Genomic DNA, 20792 nt, shown 5'->3' with positions numbered 1-20792 from the left:
TTTCATTTGTGCTAGAAAGAGATGGAATTCCTGCTAAGTTCCTAACTTGGATGATTGCAAAAAATATTTCCCCTAGGTTTGTATAATTTAGTACACTGAAAGCAATCTTTATTTTTTATTTTTAATTAATTACTTGTTTTGCAAGTCTTAAGGAATATAATTTGAAAAATTACAACTTGGTACTATGTTTACCAGTGATGAAAATTTGTTTTAATAATATTTACTTTGTGTGAAGATTTACTCACAATCAATTTGAAATATGTACATTTCAATAATCTATTATGTACTTTGAATATATCAGAGTATTTTTTTGTAGTTTGTGTTTAGGTCCATGTACTTTGGGAAAAAGTCTTACAGTAGTGATTTTTCTGTAGCAAAGACAATGTCCTTCTTCCGTGTTCTTAGAAAACTATTCTCTCTTAAGGCCATTTTAATAAATGTGAAGGTGAAAGGGCATTCAAACCAAAACAAAACAAAGAAATCAAAACCAGTACTTCTCTCTCAGTTTTGCTCTGATTTTATAGTTTGTTAGGGTGATTTTCTCATTGCTTCCTTAAAGAATAGTATAGGAATTTATTATCTTTCAACCTCAGATTTAAAAAGTGATCAGGATTGAAAAGTTTGAGGTGATAGTGGGGTCCATGTTTTTCTTGCCTCTGTTCTTTTAATTTTCTTTAAAATGTATATTGGTCGCTATGCCTGTTCAGAAAGTGAAGTCTATAATGAGTGTTCCTCTGGCAGAAGTTACTCCATCTGTGTAGTAACACAATGACAATACACTACATCTTTATAGCTAAAAACAAAAGTAAATTATACTATACCAGTGCTTTGAAAACCAGAAATCTAGACCTGTGAACCTCTCCAAGGGCAGAGATGTCTTCTTCATCTCTCTATTCCCAGATTCTAGCCTGAGTATTGCTTCAGAAATGTTTGCTAAATAAGTATACAAAAGAATGCATGAAAAAGAGAAATAGTGTTCTCTTGTGCTGTGTTCCAGAAATGCTAAAAGGAAATAATGAAAAACTTTAGTTGGATTTTTAAGTACTGCCGGACTCTCCAAAATTAAAAAAAAAGTGGTGATTAAGAGAGTGCTTTTTTTAGTATTCTTAACAGTTTCATCAAATAGCATTGAAAACTGCAAGCTCTTAATTGACTCTGAATTACTTTGACCCCCCAATTTTAACTTCCCATACTGATTTTAATTGTTAAACTTTTTATTTCCTACTTTTAAAGATATTTCCTACTTTTTAAAGGTGCTCATCCTATGTAATTGAATAATATTTAACTGCTTAATTTATGATACTCCAACTTGTTTACTTATAAGCTAACTCTGTAGCTTATGAGTGCTTAAATATATACATCCACAAATTGATGGATTTGGCATAATTATTAACATCCAAATATGTAATTACACTACAGATAAGCAGGGAAGGGTTTTACTTTCCTTGAAGCCAATGTGATAGAATTATTAAGACTTTGTGATGCACTTGTATATAGTTAAAAAGGAACCCTTCCCGCCCCCAACTAGATTGCAAGCTATATGGTCATTCTGGATCTGTCTTGTACCTTATCTAGTGAGCAAAGATATCTTAACATCTAATACATGATAGATATGTAATAGATGCTTAGTAATTATTTCTGGAGAAATTAACAAAGAGTTGTGCTCTAAAAATGTATACTTGAATAGCTGAAGATAGGAATGAAGATCTCGTATTAAATAATTTTGAATACCTATAGTCATCTACTAAATGTCATTTTTTCCACAAGAAATGTGAGAGGTCTTGAAAAAGCAATAGTTCTGTGACTAGAGCAGAAACTTCCAGAGTCAATTTCTTAGTCTCACAATCCTTTACAAAGTAATTTCATGTTGTCTGGGATTCTTGCACACTTGGCCATTTGCATTAAGATGGTATATTTGTTTTCTTGTCAAGTCTTGCTTGTGATCTGCAGTTTCTAGTTATTTATAACTGAGGTTTTGAGATATTTTATTAATTTTGTTTGTAGGATGCTGTTCTGATGCAATTTTGTGCGAACAAATTGGACAAGAAGGACTTCTTTGGAAAATCAGATCCTTTTCTTGTTTTTTATCGAAGTAATGAAGATGGCAGGTAGATTTATCTTTTATGCATTTTAACTCTATAGTAAGAATGATACTTGAACTATTATTTTTTTTTCCTCAGAGAAGCTCAGTGAATTGATAAACAGTAAAATATTTTGGTATTTTAAAAATTGATTTGATTTTTGCATTTCAATAACAATGTGTAATTTTATAAGTACTTTATATGTTTTGTATGATATTAAATATGATTGATTTTCAACTTCAAAGAAACATTTCCTGGTGCGCTCCGCAACACGGGAATAAAGTCTTTCGAATTCCTACCTGTCCTGGATTCCAGGCCCTGCTGTTGTGGTACTTCCCGAGTCATCCAGTTGAAAGAGGAGGCCGGTTGAACTGTCTCTTCTCCAGATTGATGTAATGAACATCCTTTGCATATATCTTGGTCCATATGTGCGTGTATTTCCATAGGATAGATGCCATAGGTGGCTTGAGGGGTATGCAGATTAAAATGCTGATAACTTCTACAAAATGTCTTTGAAAATGGGAGGAGTCAAGATGGCGGAGAAGTAGCAGGCTGAGACTACTTCAGGTAGCAGGAGATCAGCTAGATAGCTTATCTAAAGATTGCAAACACCTACAAATCCAACGAGAGATCGAAGAGAAGAAGAACAGTAATTCTAGAAACAGAAAATCAACCACTTTCTGAAAGCATATTTTGCTGGAGTCTTTGCCACCCTTTTAGTATTTTACTTGCTCCTTCATATACTCTTATCTGGAAAAAATGACAAGATGGAAAAATTCACCACAAAGAAAAGAACAAGAGGCAGAACCGAAGGCTAGGGTCCTAATCAATACAGACATTGGTAATATGTCAGATCTAGAGTTCAGAATGATGATTCTCAAGGTTCTAGATGGGCTCGAAAAAGGCATGGAAGATATTAGAGAAATCCTCTCGGGAGATATAAAAGCCCTTTCTGGAGAAATAAAAGAACTAAAATCTAACCAACTTGAAATCAAAAAAGCTATTAATGAGGTGCAATAAAAAATGGAGGCTCTGACTGCTAGGATAAATGAGGCAGAAGAAAGAATTAGTGATATAGAAGACCAAATGACAGAGAATAAAGAAGCTGAGCAAAAGAGGGACCAACAGCTACTGGACCACAAGGGCAGAGTTTGAGAGATAAGTGACACCATAAGACAAAACAACATTAGAATAATTGGGATTCCAGAGGAAGAAAGAGAGAGGGGAGCAGAAGGTATATTGGAGAGAATTATTGGAGAGAATTTCCCCAATATGGCAAAGGGAACAAGCATCAAAATTCAGGAGGTGCAGAGAACGCCCCTCAAAATCAGTAAGAACAGGTCCACACCCCATCACCTAATAGGAAAATTTACAAGTCTTAGTGACAAAGAGAAAATCCTGAAAGCAGCCCGGGAAAAGAAGTCTGTAACATACAATGGTAAAAATATTAGATTGGCAGCAGACTTATCCACAGAGACGTGGCAGGCCAGAAAGAGCTGGCATAGTATATTCAGAGCACTAAATGAGAAAAACATGCAGCCAAGAATACTATATCCAGCTAGGCTATCATTGTAAATAGAAGGAGAGATTAAAAGTTTCCAGGACAAACAAAACCTGAAAGAATTTGCAAACACCAAACCAGCTCTACAGGAAATATTGAAAGGGGTCCTCTAAGCAAAGAGAAGGACTAAAAGTAGTAGATAAGAAAGGAACAGAGACAATACACAGTAACAGTCACCTTACAGGCAATACAATGGCATTAAATTTATAGCTCTCAATAGTTACCCTGAATGTTAATAGGCTGAATGCCCCCAATCAATAGACACAGGGTATCAGAATGGATAAAAAAACAAAACCCATCTATATGTTGCCTCCAAAAAACTCATTTTAAGCCCGAAGACACCTCCAGATTTAAAGTGAGGGGGTGGAAAAGAATTTACCATGCTAATGGACATCAGAAGAAAGCAGGAGTGGCAATCCTTATGATATCAGATCAATTAGATTTTAAGCCAAAGACTATAATAAGAGATGAGGAAGGACACTATGTCATACTCAAAGGGTCTGTCCAACAAGAAGATCTAACAATTTTAAATATCTATGCCCCCAATGTGGGAGCAGCCAACTATATAAACCAATTAATAACAAATCAAAGAAACACGTCGACAATAATACAATAACAGTAGGGGACTTTAACACTCCCCTCACTAAAATGGACAGATCATCCAAGCAAAAGATCAACAAGGAAATAAAGGCCTTAAACGACACACTGGACCAGATGGACATCACAGATATATTCAGAACATTTCATCCCAAAGCAACAGAATACACATTCTTCTCTAGTGCACATGGAACATTCTCCAGAATAGATCACATCCTTGGTCCTAAATCAGGACTCAACCGGTATCAAAAGATTGGGATCATTCCCTGCATATTTTCAGAACACAATACTCTGAAGCTAGAACTCAACCACAAGAGGAAGTTTGGAAAGAACCCATATACATTGAGACTAAACAGCATCCTTCTAAAGAATGAATGGGTCAACTGGGAAATTAAAGAAGAATTGAAAAAAATCATGGAAACAAATGATAATGAAAATACAACGGTTCAAAATCTGTGGGACACAACAAAGGCAGTCCTGAGAGGAAAATATATAGCGGTACAAGCCTTTCTCAAGAAACAAGAAAGGTCTCAGGTGCACAACCTAACCCTACACCTAAAGGAGCTAGAGAAAGAACAAGAAAGAAACCCTAAGCCCAGCAGGAGAAGAGAAATCATAAAGATCAGAGCAGAAATCAATGAAATAGAAACCAAAAAAACAATAGAACAAATCAACAAAACTAGGAGCTGGTTCTTTAAAAGAATTAATAAAATTGATAAACCCCTGGCCCGACTTATCAAAAAGCAAAGAGAAAGGACCCAAATAAATAAAATCATGAATGAAAGAGGAGAGATCACAACTAACACCAAAGAAATACAAACTATTATAAGAACATACTATAAGCAACTCTACGCCAACAAATTTGACAATCTGGAAGAAATGGATGCATTCCTAGAAACATATAAACTACCACAACTGAACCAGGAAGAAATAGAAAGCCTGAACAGACCCATAACCAGTAAGGAGATTGAAACAGTCATTAAAAATCTCCAAACAAACAAAAGCCCAGGGCCAGATGGCTTCCCGGGGGAATTCTACCAAACATTTAAAGAAGAACTAATTCCTATTCTCCTGAAACTGTTCCAAAAAATAGAAATGGAAGGAAAACTTCCAAACTCATTTTATGAGGCCAGCATCACCTTGATCCCAAAACCAGACAAGGATCCCATCAAAAAAGAGAGCTATAGACCAATATCCTTGATGAACACAGATGCGAAAATTCTCACCAAAATACTAGCCAATAGGATTCAACAGCACATTAAAAGGATTATTCACCACGACCAAGTGGGATTTATTCCAGGGCTGCAAGGTTGGTTCAACATCCGCAAATCAGTCAATGTGATACAACACATCAATAAAAGAAAGAACCAGAACCATATGATACTCTCAATAGATGCTGAAAAAGCATTTGACAAAGTACAGCATCCCTTCCTGATCAAAACTCTTCAAAGTGTAGGGATAGAGGGCACATACCTCAATATCATCAAAGCCATCTATGAAAAACCCACCGCAAATATCATTCTCAATGGAGAAAAACTAAAAGCTTTTCCGCTAAGGTCAGGAGCACGGTAGGGATGTCCATTATCACCACTGCTATTCAACATAGTACTAGAAGTCCTTGCCTCAGCAATCGGACAACAAAAAGAAATTAAAGGCATCCAAATCGGCAAAGAGGAAGTCAAACTAGCACTCTTCTCAGGTGATATGATACTATATGTGGAAAACCCACAAGACTCCCCTCCAAATCTGCTAGAACTTGTACAGGAATTCAGTAATGTGTCAGGATACAAAATCAATGCACAGAAATGAGTTGCATTTCTCTACACCAACAACAAGACAGAAGAAAGAGAAATTAAGGAGTCAATCCCATTTACAGTTGCACCCAAAACTATAAGATACCTAGCACCCAAAACTATAAGATACCTAGCACCTAACCAAAGGTGCTAAGAATCTATACTCAGAAAACTATAGAGTATTCATGAAAGAAATTGAGGAAGAAACAAAGAAATGGAAAAATGTTCCATGCTCCTGGATTGGAAGAATAAATATTGTGAAAATGTCTATGCTACCTAAAGCAATCTACACATTTAATGCAGTTCCTATGAAAATACCAATCATTTTTTTCAACGAAAAGGAACAAATAATCCTAAAATTTATATGGACCCAGAAAAGATCTCGAATAGCCAAAAGAGTATTGAAAAAGAAAGCCAAAGTTGTTGGCATCACAATTCCAGACTTTAAGCTCTATTACAAAGCTGTCATCATCAAGACAGCATGGTACTGGCACAAAAACAGACACATAGATCAATGGAGCAAAATAGAGAGCCCAGAAATAGACCCTCAACTCTATGGTCAACTAATCTTCATCCAATGGAAAAAAGACAGTCTCTTCAATAAATGGTGTTGGAAAACTTGGACAGCCACATGCAGAAAAATGAAATTAGACCATTTCCTTACACCACACATGAAAAATAGACTCAGAATTGATGAAGGACCTCCATGTGAGAAAGGAATCCATCAAAATCCTTGAGGAGAACACAGGCAGCCACCTCTTTGACCTTAGCCGCAGCAACATCTTCCTAGGAACATCACCAAAGGCAAGGGAAGCAAGGGCCAAAATGAACTATTAGAATTTTATCAAGATCAAAAGGTTTTGCACAGCAAAGGAACAGTTAACAAAACCAAACGACAACTGACAGAATGGGAGAAGATATTTGCAAACGACATATCAGATAAAGGGCTAGTGCCAAAATTTATAAAGAGCTTTGCAAACTCAACACCCAAAGAACAGATAATCTAATCAAGAAATGGGCAGAAGACATGAACAGATATTTCTGCAAAGAAGACATCCGTGTGGCCAACAGACACATGAAAAAGTGCTCCACATCACTCGGTATCAGGGAAATACAACTCAAAACCACAATGAGATACCACCTCACACCAGTCAGGATGGCTAAAATCAACAAGTCAGGAAATGACAGATGCTGGCGAAGATGCGGAGAAAGGGGAACCTTTTACACTGTTGGTGGGAATGCAAGATGTTGCAACCATTCTGGAAAACAGCATGGAGGTTCCTCAAAATGTTGAAAATAGTACTGTCCTATGACCCAGCAATTGCACTACTGGGTATTTGCCCTAAAGATACAATCGTAGTGATCTGAAGGGGCACGTGCACCCGAATGTTAAAAGCAGCAATGTCCACAATAGCCAAACTATGGAAAGAACCTAGATGTCCATCAACAGATGAATGGATCAAGAAGAAGTTGTATATATACACAATGGAATACTATGCAGCCATCAAAAGAAATGAAATCTTGCCATTTGTGACAACGTGGATGGAACTAGAGCATATCATGCTTAGCGAAATAAGTCAAGCAGAGAAAGACAACTATCATATGATCTCCCTGATATGAGGAAGTGGTGATGCAAAATGGCGGCTTAAGTGGGTAGGCGAAGAATCAATGAAAGAAGATGGGATTGGGAGGGAGACAAACCATAAGTGACTCTTAATCTCACAAAACAAACTGAGGGTTGCTGGAGGGAGTGGGGTTAGAAGAAGGGGGGTGGGTTTATGGACATTGGGGAGGGTATGTAGTGCTGTCAAGTGTGTAAACCTGGTGATTCACAGACCTGTACCCCTGGGGATAAAAATACATTATATGTTTATTTAAAAAAAAATAAAGAAACATTTCCTCTGTACTTTACCTAAAATTATAACAGTGCCTTAATAGTATGGAACAATTATATTTTTGTGAATCTAAGATGCTAAAGCTAATGCTTCTTGTTATAAAATTGAAGTCTTAAACCATTTTCTTGGAGAAGGATTAGGATTTTATGGGTTCTTTTTTATACTTCGGTGTTTTAGGATGTTTTTCCCCAGTAATATTTGTCTAACATGAAATAACATTTTTTATTGCCTTTTTGTAATTTGAATGTTTTTAGCAGTCATGATTAGACTGGCTTTAATCGGTTTAAAATTGTACCCATGGGTTATAAAATATAATTTAATATGTACTATTCTACCATTAAATATATTTAATGTTTCTGTGATTCATACTGTAATGTCAGTATCTGTGGGAAAGTTTAGTGGTCATATTATGGGCCAAGGTTCTACTGCCTCAGTTTAAATCATGACTATCCTACTTAGTAGCTATGGACCATAGGTAATCTTTTCAACCCATTTGAGACTCTGTTTTCTCATCTATGAAATAGGCTAATAGTCATAGCTTCTTCACAGTGTTGTTGACAGTATTAAATGAGTTACAGCACAAAAAACCAGAAGCTTGCTTAATACATAAAATGCAAATGTTAAGTGTTATTATTACTGATCTTAATGTATAAGTTTTCCTTAACTGTATGGAATAAAATATTAGCTAAAGGAAAAATGTTATTTTAAGAGGAAAAAAGAAGGGAAGAGAATAAAAAAAAAAAACCATCACAACTGCCACACTTGCAAATGAAACTAGACATGTTAATGTTATATAGTAAGTATATAAAATGTACGTAAAAATAGAAAGTTTGCAATTTAAAGTGAATACACTGGGCAGTATAAAATGATGTTTTACTTTATTGTATGATTGTTGTTGACCAAGTCCTGGTCAACTGTTGGTTATTGTGTTATGGTGTCACATTATTACACTTTTCTACTTCCCTTCTATCTTGGTGGTAAAAAATGACAGAGTAGTATTTGCATCTGAATACTGCTTGCACCCATGTGGAAAATATGGACAATGAAGGAACCAGTCATTTGGCAGTCATTTCAAGGGAAGAGAAAAACTAAAGAATGGTTCAGGGATTTCTTTGTGACAATGTTGTCCTGTCTGAACTACTTGTTTTCTGAATTTGCTATTTTTATTTTTACCAGTTTTCTTTACAAAGATTTGTTGTACGATTATAGAATTTCCATCTCTCACACATTTAATACTACTCATGAGTGTTATATTATGGAAATTTATTATGCTTATGTAAAAATGATAGTGATTTATTCATTAAATGAAATGTAATTATTAAGAAGAGTATGGTTAATCAAAAAAGTCATTTAAAAACAACTGTTGCTAAAATTTGGTGGATCTTACTTCAGAAGACTTTCCACTTACCTTTACACACAGAAAATTGGGTCACCATCTATACCTAAACATATATTTTAAAGCCTATGTATTAGTATATATATATTTATATATTTACGTTTTGTTTTGATGAGTTTTGAATGAGTAAGAGTGACTTTCTCCACACTTTTTATGTGTAAACCTCTTTTTTTTAACTGCAAAGATTTTTAGCTTTATTTTTAACATTTATTTGAATATGAGGCTATTTTAAAAATTACCTGTTGCCTTGTGTGTTTGAGGCTCATTTTATAAGACAGAGTAAAACTTCGTTTTAACTGGAAGCATTAATAAAAATCCTTAATATATGATTATAAATTCTTACTTTCTTGCTGTCACATTTATTTAGTAACTTAAACTGTATTCATCATTAGGTAATAATTTTCCTTTGGAATAGCTGGGTTTTTGTTATAGTTTTTGTTTTGCAAATGGTTTCATGTCAAGTACTTTAATAAGGCTTCATTTGACATTTTTTCATAAGGCTGTTTAATAAAAATAATTTTAAATACTATTTTTAATATATGTGCAGTTATATTTAGGCAGCAATAAATAAATAGCTCACTGAGATGAACCACTTTCTTAAGAGCAAAAGTTCCAAGTGTCAACATATTTAATTATTATGGCTGGTGATACTAGAAATGTCATAGAATTTTGATTTTGCCATAAACAAAAAGGCCAAAAAGTCCGTAGCATGTTTGTTGAACATGCTTGTTTCAAGATGGTCAGTTGCTTGCTCTATTATCTACCTCTGTCACTACCTGTGGATCCTTGGATCTAGATATCATCTGTGTAGCTATCCAATTGCATCTACCACCATACCAAAGGCTTGATATATATAAGAATCTGATTCAAGAGAAGAGAAAGCCCCTTTTTAGATCTTTAAGGATGTGTTGTATTTTAAAGAGAGGCAGAAGCCTATTTCTAAAGCAAAACAGTACACTTGACCCTGTACAAAATGGGTTTAAACTCCACAACTCCTATTACACATGGATTTTTTTTTGATAACAACTGTATATACATTTCCTCTGAAGATTTTTAAAAATAACATTTTCTTTTCTCTAGCTTATGTTACTGCGAGAACACAGTGTATAATACCTATAACAAACAAAATGTGTGTTAGTTAACTGTTTATATTATCAGAAGGCTTCCAGTCACAGTAGACTATTAGTTCATTTTTGAGGGAGTCAAAAGTTATGTGCAGATTTTTGACTGGTAGGTCCATGCCCCTGACCCCTGTATTATTCAAGAATGGGTCAGTTATGTATGTAATTTTGTCCCCATGAGCTTTTCTTAACCATTTTTGTGTACTGTCTTTTCTCTCTGTTCCCTGTCTAGTCTTCCCTTATCTCCTTTTTTTTCCTCGGTTTTAGACATCTCAGTGACCCTTTTTGAGTTTGCACAGTCTATCCTCAATCTTTCTTTCCGTGGCTTTTGCCCCTAAATTGTTTTTAGTGAGTCAAGTCTGAGAGCATTTGACCACAATATATTCTCTTGAGCTCTGTCAGTTTGGTAGCAGGAGTCTGTTTAACTGGGTGAGGATACAACCAGGGAAGGGGATGCACTAATGACACCAGTCTTGTGATGAATACTTGATCCTTTTATGTTTCTATTTGGTCTCGTAATAGAAGGAGACTCCTCTTACCTGAGAGGAGGGAAATGGACTCCGAGGCTTTTCAAAGTGAGAGTATTTTCTTGTGTGGGTTAGGTGCAGCATGTTCAGTATGGTGCTTAGGTAATATTCTCATGTTCATGACTGTTACAGGCATCCCAGTATTTGGAAAACTTCATTACTAAGGTCTTAGTTAGGACTGGGTTTGGGTATCATTCTGACCAAGATCATTTTATATCTCATGAACTGCTGCATGTATTTACATTAGGCAAGAGCATTTCTAGGACCTGATTCATGTATGGAAATTGAATGGTCTGATGGAAACAATGGTGGAGTTTGAATCAGAAAAACCAGCTTTAATGCTACATGGATCTTACCTCTTATTGTGTATTCTTTAGGTCTGTAGAGCCAATGGTTTAGATAAAGAAAGAACCATAAACTTAGTGTCTCACTTTAAGGTCATGATGTTTATCTTAATGAAGGCCCTTGGGTCTCTCCAAGAATCCTACTTTTTTGCTTGATCCACCAAGTTTCCCTCTCTCCCAGAGAGTTCAGCACTTCCGCCCACTTTTCTTTACTGAGGTTCATCCTTCTTATTTCATACGAAAATCGATGCAATTGGAGAACTTTCTCATCACAACATCTGCAGTGCACTCTACCTTCCTGAAGGTTACTGCAAAATGGCTATCTGTGATCCCAAGACCACAACTCCTTCATAGATGCCCTGGATCCCAGCCACTCTCATCTACTTAAGCACATTGCTCCAGTCTTTCTCTTATGCATAGTAAATTGTTTCCTATTTGTTGGATCCATCCCTTTTTTTTTTTTCTTAAAATTTTTATTTTTATTATTTATTTGGGGGGGCACACAAGCATGAGGGAGAAGCGGACTCCCCACTAAGCATGGAGGACTCTGAGAGCGTGACCTGAGTGGAAGGCAGACGGTTAACTGACTGAGCTACCCAGGTGCCCCTCTGTTGGATCTTCCATTTAGCATACAACCTTGCTGTTATTTCTTCCTTCCCACAGAGAAAAATTGAAAAGTAACAAAAACCACAAACCTTTCTGTGGATTAATCTATCCCTGAAGCTAACCCCAATTTCTGTTTACGGCTAAACACCTCAAATATATTCTCTACACATGTGTCTGTTTCTCTTCTCTGTCTTAAATCCATCCCCACCAGGTTTTTGTCCCCAACACTACAAGAAGCTAATATTTTGGGGGAATACTGATGACCTTCATGTTCTTAGCCATAGATATTTTTCACTCTTTCAGTATGTCCTCACAATTTTTATAGAGCTTATTTACAGAGCAGCTTTAGAATTTATTGAATCTGCAAAAGATTATTTTTCTTAAACTTACTGCAAAATCTCATTGCTTTATATTGTAGTGAACTTATCTTTAAAGTTCTAAAACCACAAATCTCTTTTTACTAAGTCATATACCATCTGCAGGAAGATTGACATTTGTTCTACACAAAGAAGAAAGAGAAGAATGCCTACTAAAGCAATATATCATAATCAAATAATGAAAATAAGTGGAACCTTTTCTTTTGTTTTTCACAGTTTTACAATTTGTCATAAAACAGAAGTCGTCAAAAACACTCTAAATCCTGTATGGCAAGCATTCAAGATCTCAGTCAGAGCATTATGTAATGGTGATTATGACAGGTAATAAATGACAGCTTTTCTGAGACTTTGGAATATTTCCTACAGACTTTGTATCTAATAATCTAAGCCAAATTTTTAAAAATTAAGGTGTCTTCTTTACATATGTAAAAGTGTATTTAACAAGCATAGATGATTTGTTCAGAATTTTCTGAATAATTTTTTTTTTAATCCATGATGATTTGGGGAAGAGAGATAATTTGACTCAAGTTTGGTAAAACTGACTGATTTGCCAAGACCAGTAATGTACAAAATGCTAAAAATATATTAAATATTAGTTTGTTTTAACATACTATTCAAACATTACCCTAAAATTTTCATTGCCTCAATGCTTTCATTTGGTATTATCTTTCTAGAGAGGGATAAGTAAAAATGGAAGCTACAAGGCTATGACTAGGTATATTATCAACTTTGATGCACTCTTGAAAATGTTACTTGGTATCACTGTTCTCATGGTCATTGAATCACAGAAGTTCTTCTATCTATTAGATGTAGAACAGGGAGATGCTGGTGTTTTATGAGTAGGTGGGTGGGGTGGCCCTGAAGATACTCCTGCAATATACCTAAAGGTTCCTTAATATCAAAATTTCTTTTCTTCTTTTTCATTTGAGAGTTGATTATAAGGTTATAATATAAAAGCCCTTACCCGAAAAGAAAAGCAAATAAATAGAAGGTAAAAATACAGTCTCTTTATTATCTTGTTACTGGAATATTAGAAAAATGCAAATTTATTCCAATAACTGATATCATAGAAAGCATTGTTAGCAGCATGCCATTAAATTTACTTTAAAACTCGACTGTCATTTTATGCATTTAAATAGATCATAACTTTATTTAACTTCACTCATTCTTTAGAAAGTGGTTCTTGTAATGTGGTTCATGATTAGCATCACCTGGTTAACTTTGTAGACATTCAGATTCTCAGGCCCCAACTGAAACCCAGTGAACCAGGAACTCTGCGCATGAAGTCTAACCACTCAAGTTTTGAGAAGCCCTCATGTGATTGTGATCCATGCTGAGATTGAGAAATCTTGCTCTAACACAGTAGTTTTCTAGAGAAGTAGCTGCCTACCTTCCTGTTGAGGAGCCATGTCAGATTATACATATACTTTCCCTACTCCCTTTAAAGAAGCAATAAGATTTGAAAAACCTATTTTAAGATATAAATCAAAAAAGAGTAATAAAATCAGTAAAATCTATTTCAAAGTATTTGTAAAAACCTGTAAGCATACATTTCATCTAAAAAAATCTATAACTGATTTTTTAATTCTCAATGATATTTTTTAATTGTACTAAGTAACTTTATGTGAATGTTTTCCCCATGAACAGAACAATCAAAGTAGAAGTGTATGACTGGGATCGAGATGGGAGGTAAGACAATGTCTTTTATTCTGGCTCTTGAAACTTAATATGCTTTAAGTAGTATATTGAAGTGAACACATTTTTAAAATATTAATCTGCAGATTTCAGATTTTTGTCTTATTTTTCTAAATGTTAGTGAGGTGCTTACATGAAATTTTAAGAATTTGTGTAATTTTTCAACTTGGAGAATAAGATAGAGGTCTTCCTCGTTGCCAGTATTGTAGTAAAGATTTTCAACTAGGACTTGATTTTTTATTGTACACCTTACAGATGTCTTGTGTTATACTTTCATGGTACTGATTCTCAAATGCGTGGGTCTCATAAATCTCTCTGAAGGTTCCTAAAACCTTTCTATCCATGTCATTTGTAGGAACCCAAATGGGTACCTGAGTACCCTTCCCCCCTAAAAAAAGACACAAACAAAAAACAAACTAAACTAGAATTATGTCTGGTGATTCACAATGCAAATAGATGTTCAGAACTCCAAAATCATGGTTTCCCTCTGCATGTCACACATGTTAAATCCTGAAAGAGAGGGGACTCACTACTTTTTCTCTTTCTTCTTTAGTTTTCCACTGTTTTTGAGGTGTTGTTAAATGATGTTAAGCCAAGGAACCCAGAAATGCTCACATCTCACCTTGCCCTACAGAGCTGCCTCTGCAGGTCTTCCTGAAGGGATAGAAATACACAGATGTCAGGGGAGAATGGCAAGTGCAAAAGCAAAGGACACACTTAATTTTGCTTGGCTAATGCCCTACACTCCAACCCAAAGTTCTCTGAAAAATAGAACTGAAGTGTACAGTTGAAGCCCAAGATCTAAGCAACGCCTGTCCCACCACATTTTATAGAAGTCAACAGCCTAGCCCAAAGGGTTGAGGGTGTCTGGATACTTGAGCATTCCTGGTAATGGAGGAACAAGTTCAGCTGAAAAGTCTGGGCTGTCCTGAGGAGACATCCCTTCTGCTACATAGATTAGGAAAATAGCTGACTGGAGAGCCACACCCTGCATGTTGGTGACATTGGACCTGCATTCATTTGCACACATGGTCTAATTTGTGCCCTGGAATTTGGCCCAGCTAGTTTTTTCTCCTTTTCATGGAATGAAAAGGAAGGATAGAGAAAGAGGTAAAGACACTATCCCATACTTCAGTTCTCACCAGATAACTGGTTTCTGTCTTCATGTGATATCCCAAGCATGACTCGGGTAAACTTCCTAACACCAGTTGTAGTTACTCTTAAAGACAATCCACGTTATACCACAGATCTTTATATTTCTGTCAGCTTATGTATTTAATTGATAATTTATATAGGTCTTCTTTACAAGAATTCTACATGGATTCTTGAGAAATCTAAGTAGAAAAAATTATGTTTTCTCCTAGGAGAAAGCATTTCCATAGTACTTAACGCTCCATTAAACTTTATTCATTGAGAAAATGAGTTTTGCATCTCTGAATAAATAGAAAAAGAAATACTGCTCTTCTGAGTAAAGTAGGACTTTATGCCTTGTATCATGTACCCTGTTTTAAATTTTAATTGAGAGTGGGCAAAAGTGGCAGCTTTTTCCTAGTATTTTTGGGAAATTGGGGAAATGGTTTCGATCTGAACACTATGAAATGAAGTGTTCAAATTCAGATTTGATTTGCATCCATGACTTTTAATCCTAAATTTGCAGACATTGTAGATATTTTATTGTCCTGGTTTGAAAAGTGAGATTTTATGACTCTCCTTCTGTCTCCAGTTTACTTCTGAGCCACAAAAAGTTTGAATTGTTTTGGAGATCAGAATTATCTTGGAATTTAATTATTATTTTTTCTTTTTTGATATTGGAGTTTTGAGCATTCCTAACCAGGATGATTTATTGATTGTTTTTAATGTGCCAGTTATTCTTTAAGCATTTTTCATGTTATTCCTTTTGTAATTTTCACAATAAGAAATAGGAACTATATTAATACCATTTTACAGATAGAGAAATCAAGGCAAAGTCACACAACTAACAAATGGTGCAGCCAGAACTTGAACCCTGACAGTAGGCTTCAACAATTCACTCATGACTAATATGCTATATTTCCATAAAAATAGAACTGTAAATTGTGGCAATTAGGTAAAAGCCTTCAACCTGGGCAATGGTCTTAACTCTATGATGCTTTGGTAGTTGTTGATAATATGGTCACTAGGAAGAATGAAGAGAGTACTTAAGAAACCTTTTTTGTTTTGTTTTGTTTTTAAAGATTTTATTTATTTATTTCGCAGATGATATGATACTATATGTGGAAAACCCAAAAGACTCCACTCCAAAACTGCTAGAACTTATACAGGAATTCAGTAAAGTGTCAGGATATAAAATCAATGCACAGAAATCAGTTGCATTTCTCTACACCAACAGCAAGACAGAAGAAAGAGATATTAAGGAGTCAATCCCATTTACAATTGCATCCAAAACCATAAGATACCTAGGAATAAACCTAACCAAAGAGACACAGAATCTATTTTACAGACAGAAATCACAAGTAGGCAGAGAGGCAGGCAGGTGGGGGTGGGGGGAGATGCAGGCTCCCCGCTGAGCAGAGAGCCCTATGTGGGGCTCGAGCTCCATCCCAGGACCCTGGGATCATGACCTGAGCCGAAGGCAGAGGCTTAACCCACTGAGCCACCCAGGCACCCCAAGAAACCTTTTAACATAAGTATGTCACTACCTAACATTTTCTATTACCCAAAGAAGTGGAGGAAGCATTACTAGGTAGCAAGAGTATGTAATGGGAAGGTACATAGAGAGAAATGAGTATTACAGATTTTGAAAGAAAATCCTGGTAGCTATTGAAAGGGCCAGTGCATTGTAGAAGAGAGCTGTCTTGGATTATGAGAATAAGATCATGACCTGAGTCGAAGGTAGATGCTTAATGACTGAGCCACCCAGGTGCCCCATAGGTCCATATTTTGATATTAGAAATTTCAGCATATAAATCTGTATAATCTGTGTGTGCTTATTAGCCTTTTCAGTGTTAGCAAAATTACAGTTGAGAATGACATATAAAAAGAAAAATTAAAATCATGATTAAATAATTTTTGATAACCCTTTTACTAAATAATGTAATTTATGAAATTTGAAAGGCACATTGGTCTCTGATAACAGTGATGTGTAAATGCCATAAAATCCAGATACTAGTTTTATAATGCAATACTACTAGTCACTGGATTGTTACATAAGTTGATATTCCAGTATGGGCTTACATGTGCTTATAATAACATATGGTTATACTTTTTACATGCATTTTAGTTTATCTGACAGGATTTCCCATTGTAAATGTTCTTTCCTTAAATAAGATGAACATGATTTGACACTCATTATTTTCATGATACAATGTAATTATCAGCAGAAGCTGTTTCCTATTCTTTGTCATCCTGTCCTTTTTAGTACTTGTCATAAATCTTGTACATATATCAGTTTTTAAATTCTCTGTCTAGATTGAGAACTTTCGTTTCCTCTATTTAGAAAAGATTATTTACTCAGTGGGTTCCTCCTGCCTTTTTTTGACAGCTATAACAGCATTGTCCAGTATAAATACAGTGCAAATTCTATATGTAATTTAAATTTTCTGGTAGCAGCATTAAAAACTAAAACCAGTGAAACTGATGTAATAATATATTTTATTTAACTCTGTATGTGCAAAATGTTATTTTAATATGGAATCAATACAAAGTTATTTTTTTTTTTTAAGATTTAATTATTTGAGAAAGAGACAGAGATAGCAACAGAGATAAGGAGAGGCAGAAAGAGCAGGCAAGAGAGGGAGAAGCAGGCTACCCACCGAGCAGGGATCCCAACTTGGGACTTGATCCCAGGGCCCTGGGATCATGACCGGAGCCAAAGGCAGACGCTTCACTGACTGAGTCACACAGGTGCCCCATTATGAAATTATTAATGAGACACTTTACATTGTTTTATACTAGGTCTTTGAATCCTGGTATGTACTCTTGCTTGCGGCATACTGCATTCAAGCTGGCCCTGTTGCAGCATCTTGTTTGGCAGTTATGATCGTTGATAGCATCATGTAGCCCCATTAAATCCATACAGTATATATCATAAGTGACTTTGTATCAGGTATTTGTTTTAAAACTTTTAACTCCATTTTTGTCTGTATTTCACAGAAGTTTAGAGGTGTCCCCTTATAAAGTGGGGAAAAAACTGGTCAGATATCTGTATTATTTTATGTATAAATTTGACCATAGGAAACCCAACAGATAATCTGATCTTTCAGCCTAGGGAGATTATTTCAGTCAAAAATTCAAGTGAACAATGCTTGACAGGGTTATTTGCTTACCATCCCATTTTGTTATATTAGCTAGGGTACTTCCGACAGTGGAGGTGATAATTATATTCACAGATTAGGAACTTCAGGAAGTGGTGTTATCTTGGGTCAGAATTCTAAGGGTATGTTGAGCTGAGTTCATCAACTTGAAATCAATGCTGGAACAAACATCTTGTGCATCCATGAAGCATACAGAAGTGTGGTAATGCTGTTGCTCAGGTAACCAGTTGACATTAAAATGAGTATCCTGAGCTGGTCATGGTCCCAGGGTCCTGGGATCGAGCCCCGCATCGGGCTCTCCACTCGGTGGGGTGCCTGCTTCCTCCTTTCTCTCTCTCTGCCTGCCTCTCTGCCCTACTTGTGATCTCTATCTGTCAAATAAATAATAAATAAAATCTTAAAAAGAAAAAAAAAATGAGTATCCTGAGCTAGTTTGGAACCGAAGAGACATAGTTATTTGTCCTTTTTTATTTAAACACACTGGCAGTGGTCAGAGAGTGTGGAGACATTGCTTGACCTTGGCATGAATAATCAGTGTAAATGCACCAATTTTCAACAAGTTAAACCACTTTACTAAAATCATCTCCATAACTCCCACCATTTCTTCAAGGGATATGAAGAAAGACTATTTAAACCTCATTTTAACAATTGCAAAGCTGAAGTGCTGAGAAACTGACTTGTCTGGGTTACAAAGCAATCAGTAGTGGTATCTTTGAAAAGCTTCAATTGCTTGAAGTAGCTTCAGCTGACTTTGTAGCTTAATTTAAAATTCAGGGAGCATTAGCAGAACAGCTCTGCATTAAAACCATGTGGCTCTAATGTGGGACTGATTGTAAATGGGCCACCGAGTAGATCTCCATCTCCTGGAACGTGATTTCATGGAAAGGCTGAACTAGTGAACTGCCAGTCATAAAATTTGGCTCTTGAAGTCTGCTGAGAAAGGAGAGAAGTTTTCTTATTAGCACTCTGCTCTGTATCGAATGTAGTCTTTTTAAATAGTGAGTGACACTTATGACAAGAAAGCACAAACTCCATTGATCTGTGAAATGCCAGATAAATGCTATCATTTTCTTGTATGTTACCTTTGAAGATGTTTGATAAACACGCTTGATGTTTTATTTCTGCAATTACTGCATCATCACGGTGGGAAAGAACAGTGATTCTTGGTCCAGAGCTTCACTCAAAAACTTATTTATAAGTTGTCTAAGACATTTATGACTCATTTAGGAGAGACACGTGCAAAACCTTTTTTTATTTGTCTCATTTATTTTAAATTCCCTCACTTATTCTAATTGATCTTCCCTTAACAATTAGCCTCTGTTTGCAGTTAACCCTGAATGTTCTAAATGTGTATTCAGTAGACAGTGTTCAGCCTCTTTTATTTTTCCACCACTTACCACTTCCTTTGAGACTTTTAAAAAATGTTGATAAACGGAATTTCCTAATTGACATGATATTTACTGACATACTACTTCCCCACACACACACACCTCCTACAAATCTAGGTAATGATTTTTCTCATATGCAGTTTTTGAGGGTTTTGTCCACTTTTCTCTTCAGTCTACAATTCTTAACCCTCATTAAAGACTGATTTAATTATTTATGTATTGATACCTAAAGTGCTAATCAAATTTTTATATTTGTATGTCTCTATGTTCTAGTAGAAACTTGATTAGTTATGGAAGAAATTGTTATTGAAATCGTTTATATATAATTGTTATAAGAAATTGTTCCTCATGTGCTAAACAGGTTGTCAGGCTAGTGACAATACACATCTCTAATTTTTATACAGTGATATTTTAATTATCTTTAATGCATTTTCTATATCCTTCCACTTTTGTGTTAATTTTTGTCTGTTGATTTTCTGTCCAGGCCCAATTTAAATGCTATCAGTTGTCTGAAAGCTTTCCCTGTACATGTGAATTCATTTGCTCCCTCTCTCTCTTGGATCCTGTGTTTACCATTTAGGAATATTTATTAGCGTATCTGTATGTTAAGACTTCGGTTGAAATTTTGTTTCTGCCTTATCTTTCGTATTAAAGCTAAACTCTTGGAGGCCAAGGACTTTGTTTTGTCTTATTATTTCTCACGCTGTAAACTATAGTATTACATTATTAATGTCCTTTAATGTATTAACTTCTTGCTGTGTTATTTCAATATTACAGAAAGAGAATTTGAAATAACTCTGTTGTTTTTCTGATGAACACACTGTTCTCCGTCAGTGCTTGTTACTTATCTTCTCCTTTCTACCCTACTTGAAATTATAACATGGTCTTGAATAATATTAGTGATTATATTTCTCTAGTGAAACTTCAGGCAATGAGTAATTAATTCAGCTGTCATTTTCTCTCTCTCTCTCTCTCTCTTTTTTTTTTAACCATTTTCAGATATCTAGGATTTTATATTCACATATCTATGATCTTATTGTACACATTAATTTTTCTACTTTATTCCATGTTCAAATACGGGTGATTTTCACTGAGTAAACAGCAGAATTGCCAAATTCA

General features: G+C 35.4%; 1 protein-coding gene across 1 annotated transcript in view; it reads left to right on the top strand.

Annotated features, from left to right (window-relative positions):
* The window catches only part of CPNE8 (copine 8), a 216630-nt gene that overhangs the window by 105535 nt on the left and 90303 nt on the right, over nucleotides 1-20792 (top strand). Inside the window, exons 8-10 of the mRNA XM_059404497.1 lie at nucleotides 2005-2108; nucleotides 12515-12619; nucleotides 13946-13987. Coding sequence (XP_059260480.1) covers nucleotides 2005-2108; nucleotides 12515-12619; nucleotides 13946-13987 — 251 coding nt within the window. The remainder of the gene's footprint in view (nucleotides 1-2004; nucleotides 2109-12514; nucleotides 12620-13945; nucleotides 13988-20792) is intronic.

The sequence above is a fragment of the Mustela nigripes genome, chromosome 6 (genome assembly GCF_022355385.1).
Source record: "Mustela nigripes isolate SB6536 chromosome 6, MUSNIG.SB6536, whole genome shotgun sequence".
NCBI lineage: Eukaryota > Metazoa > Chordata > Mammalia > Carnivora > Mustelidae > Mustela > Mustela nigripes.
Note: the sequence above shows the minus strand (reverse complement) of the source record. Positions and strands in the feature narration are given on the sequence as shown.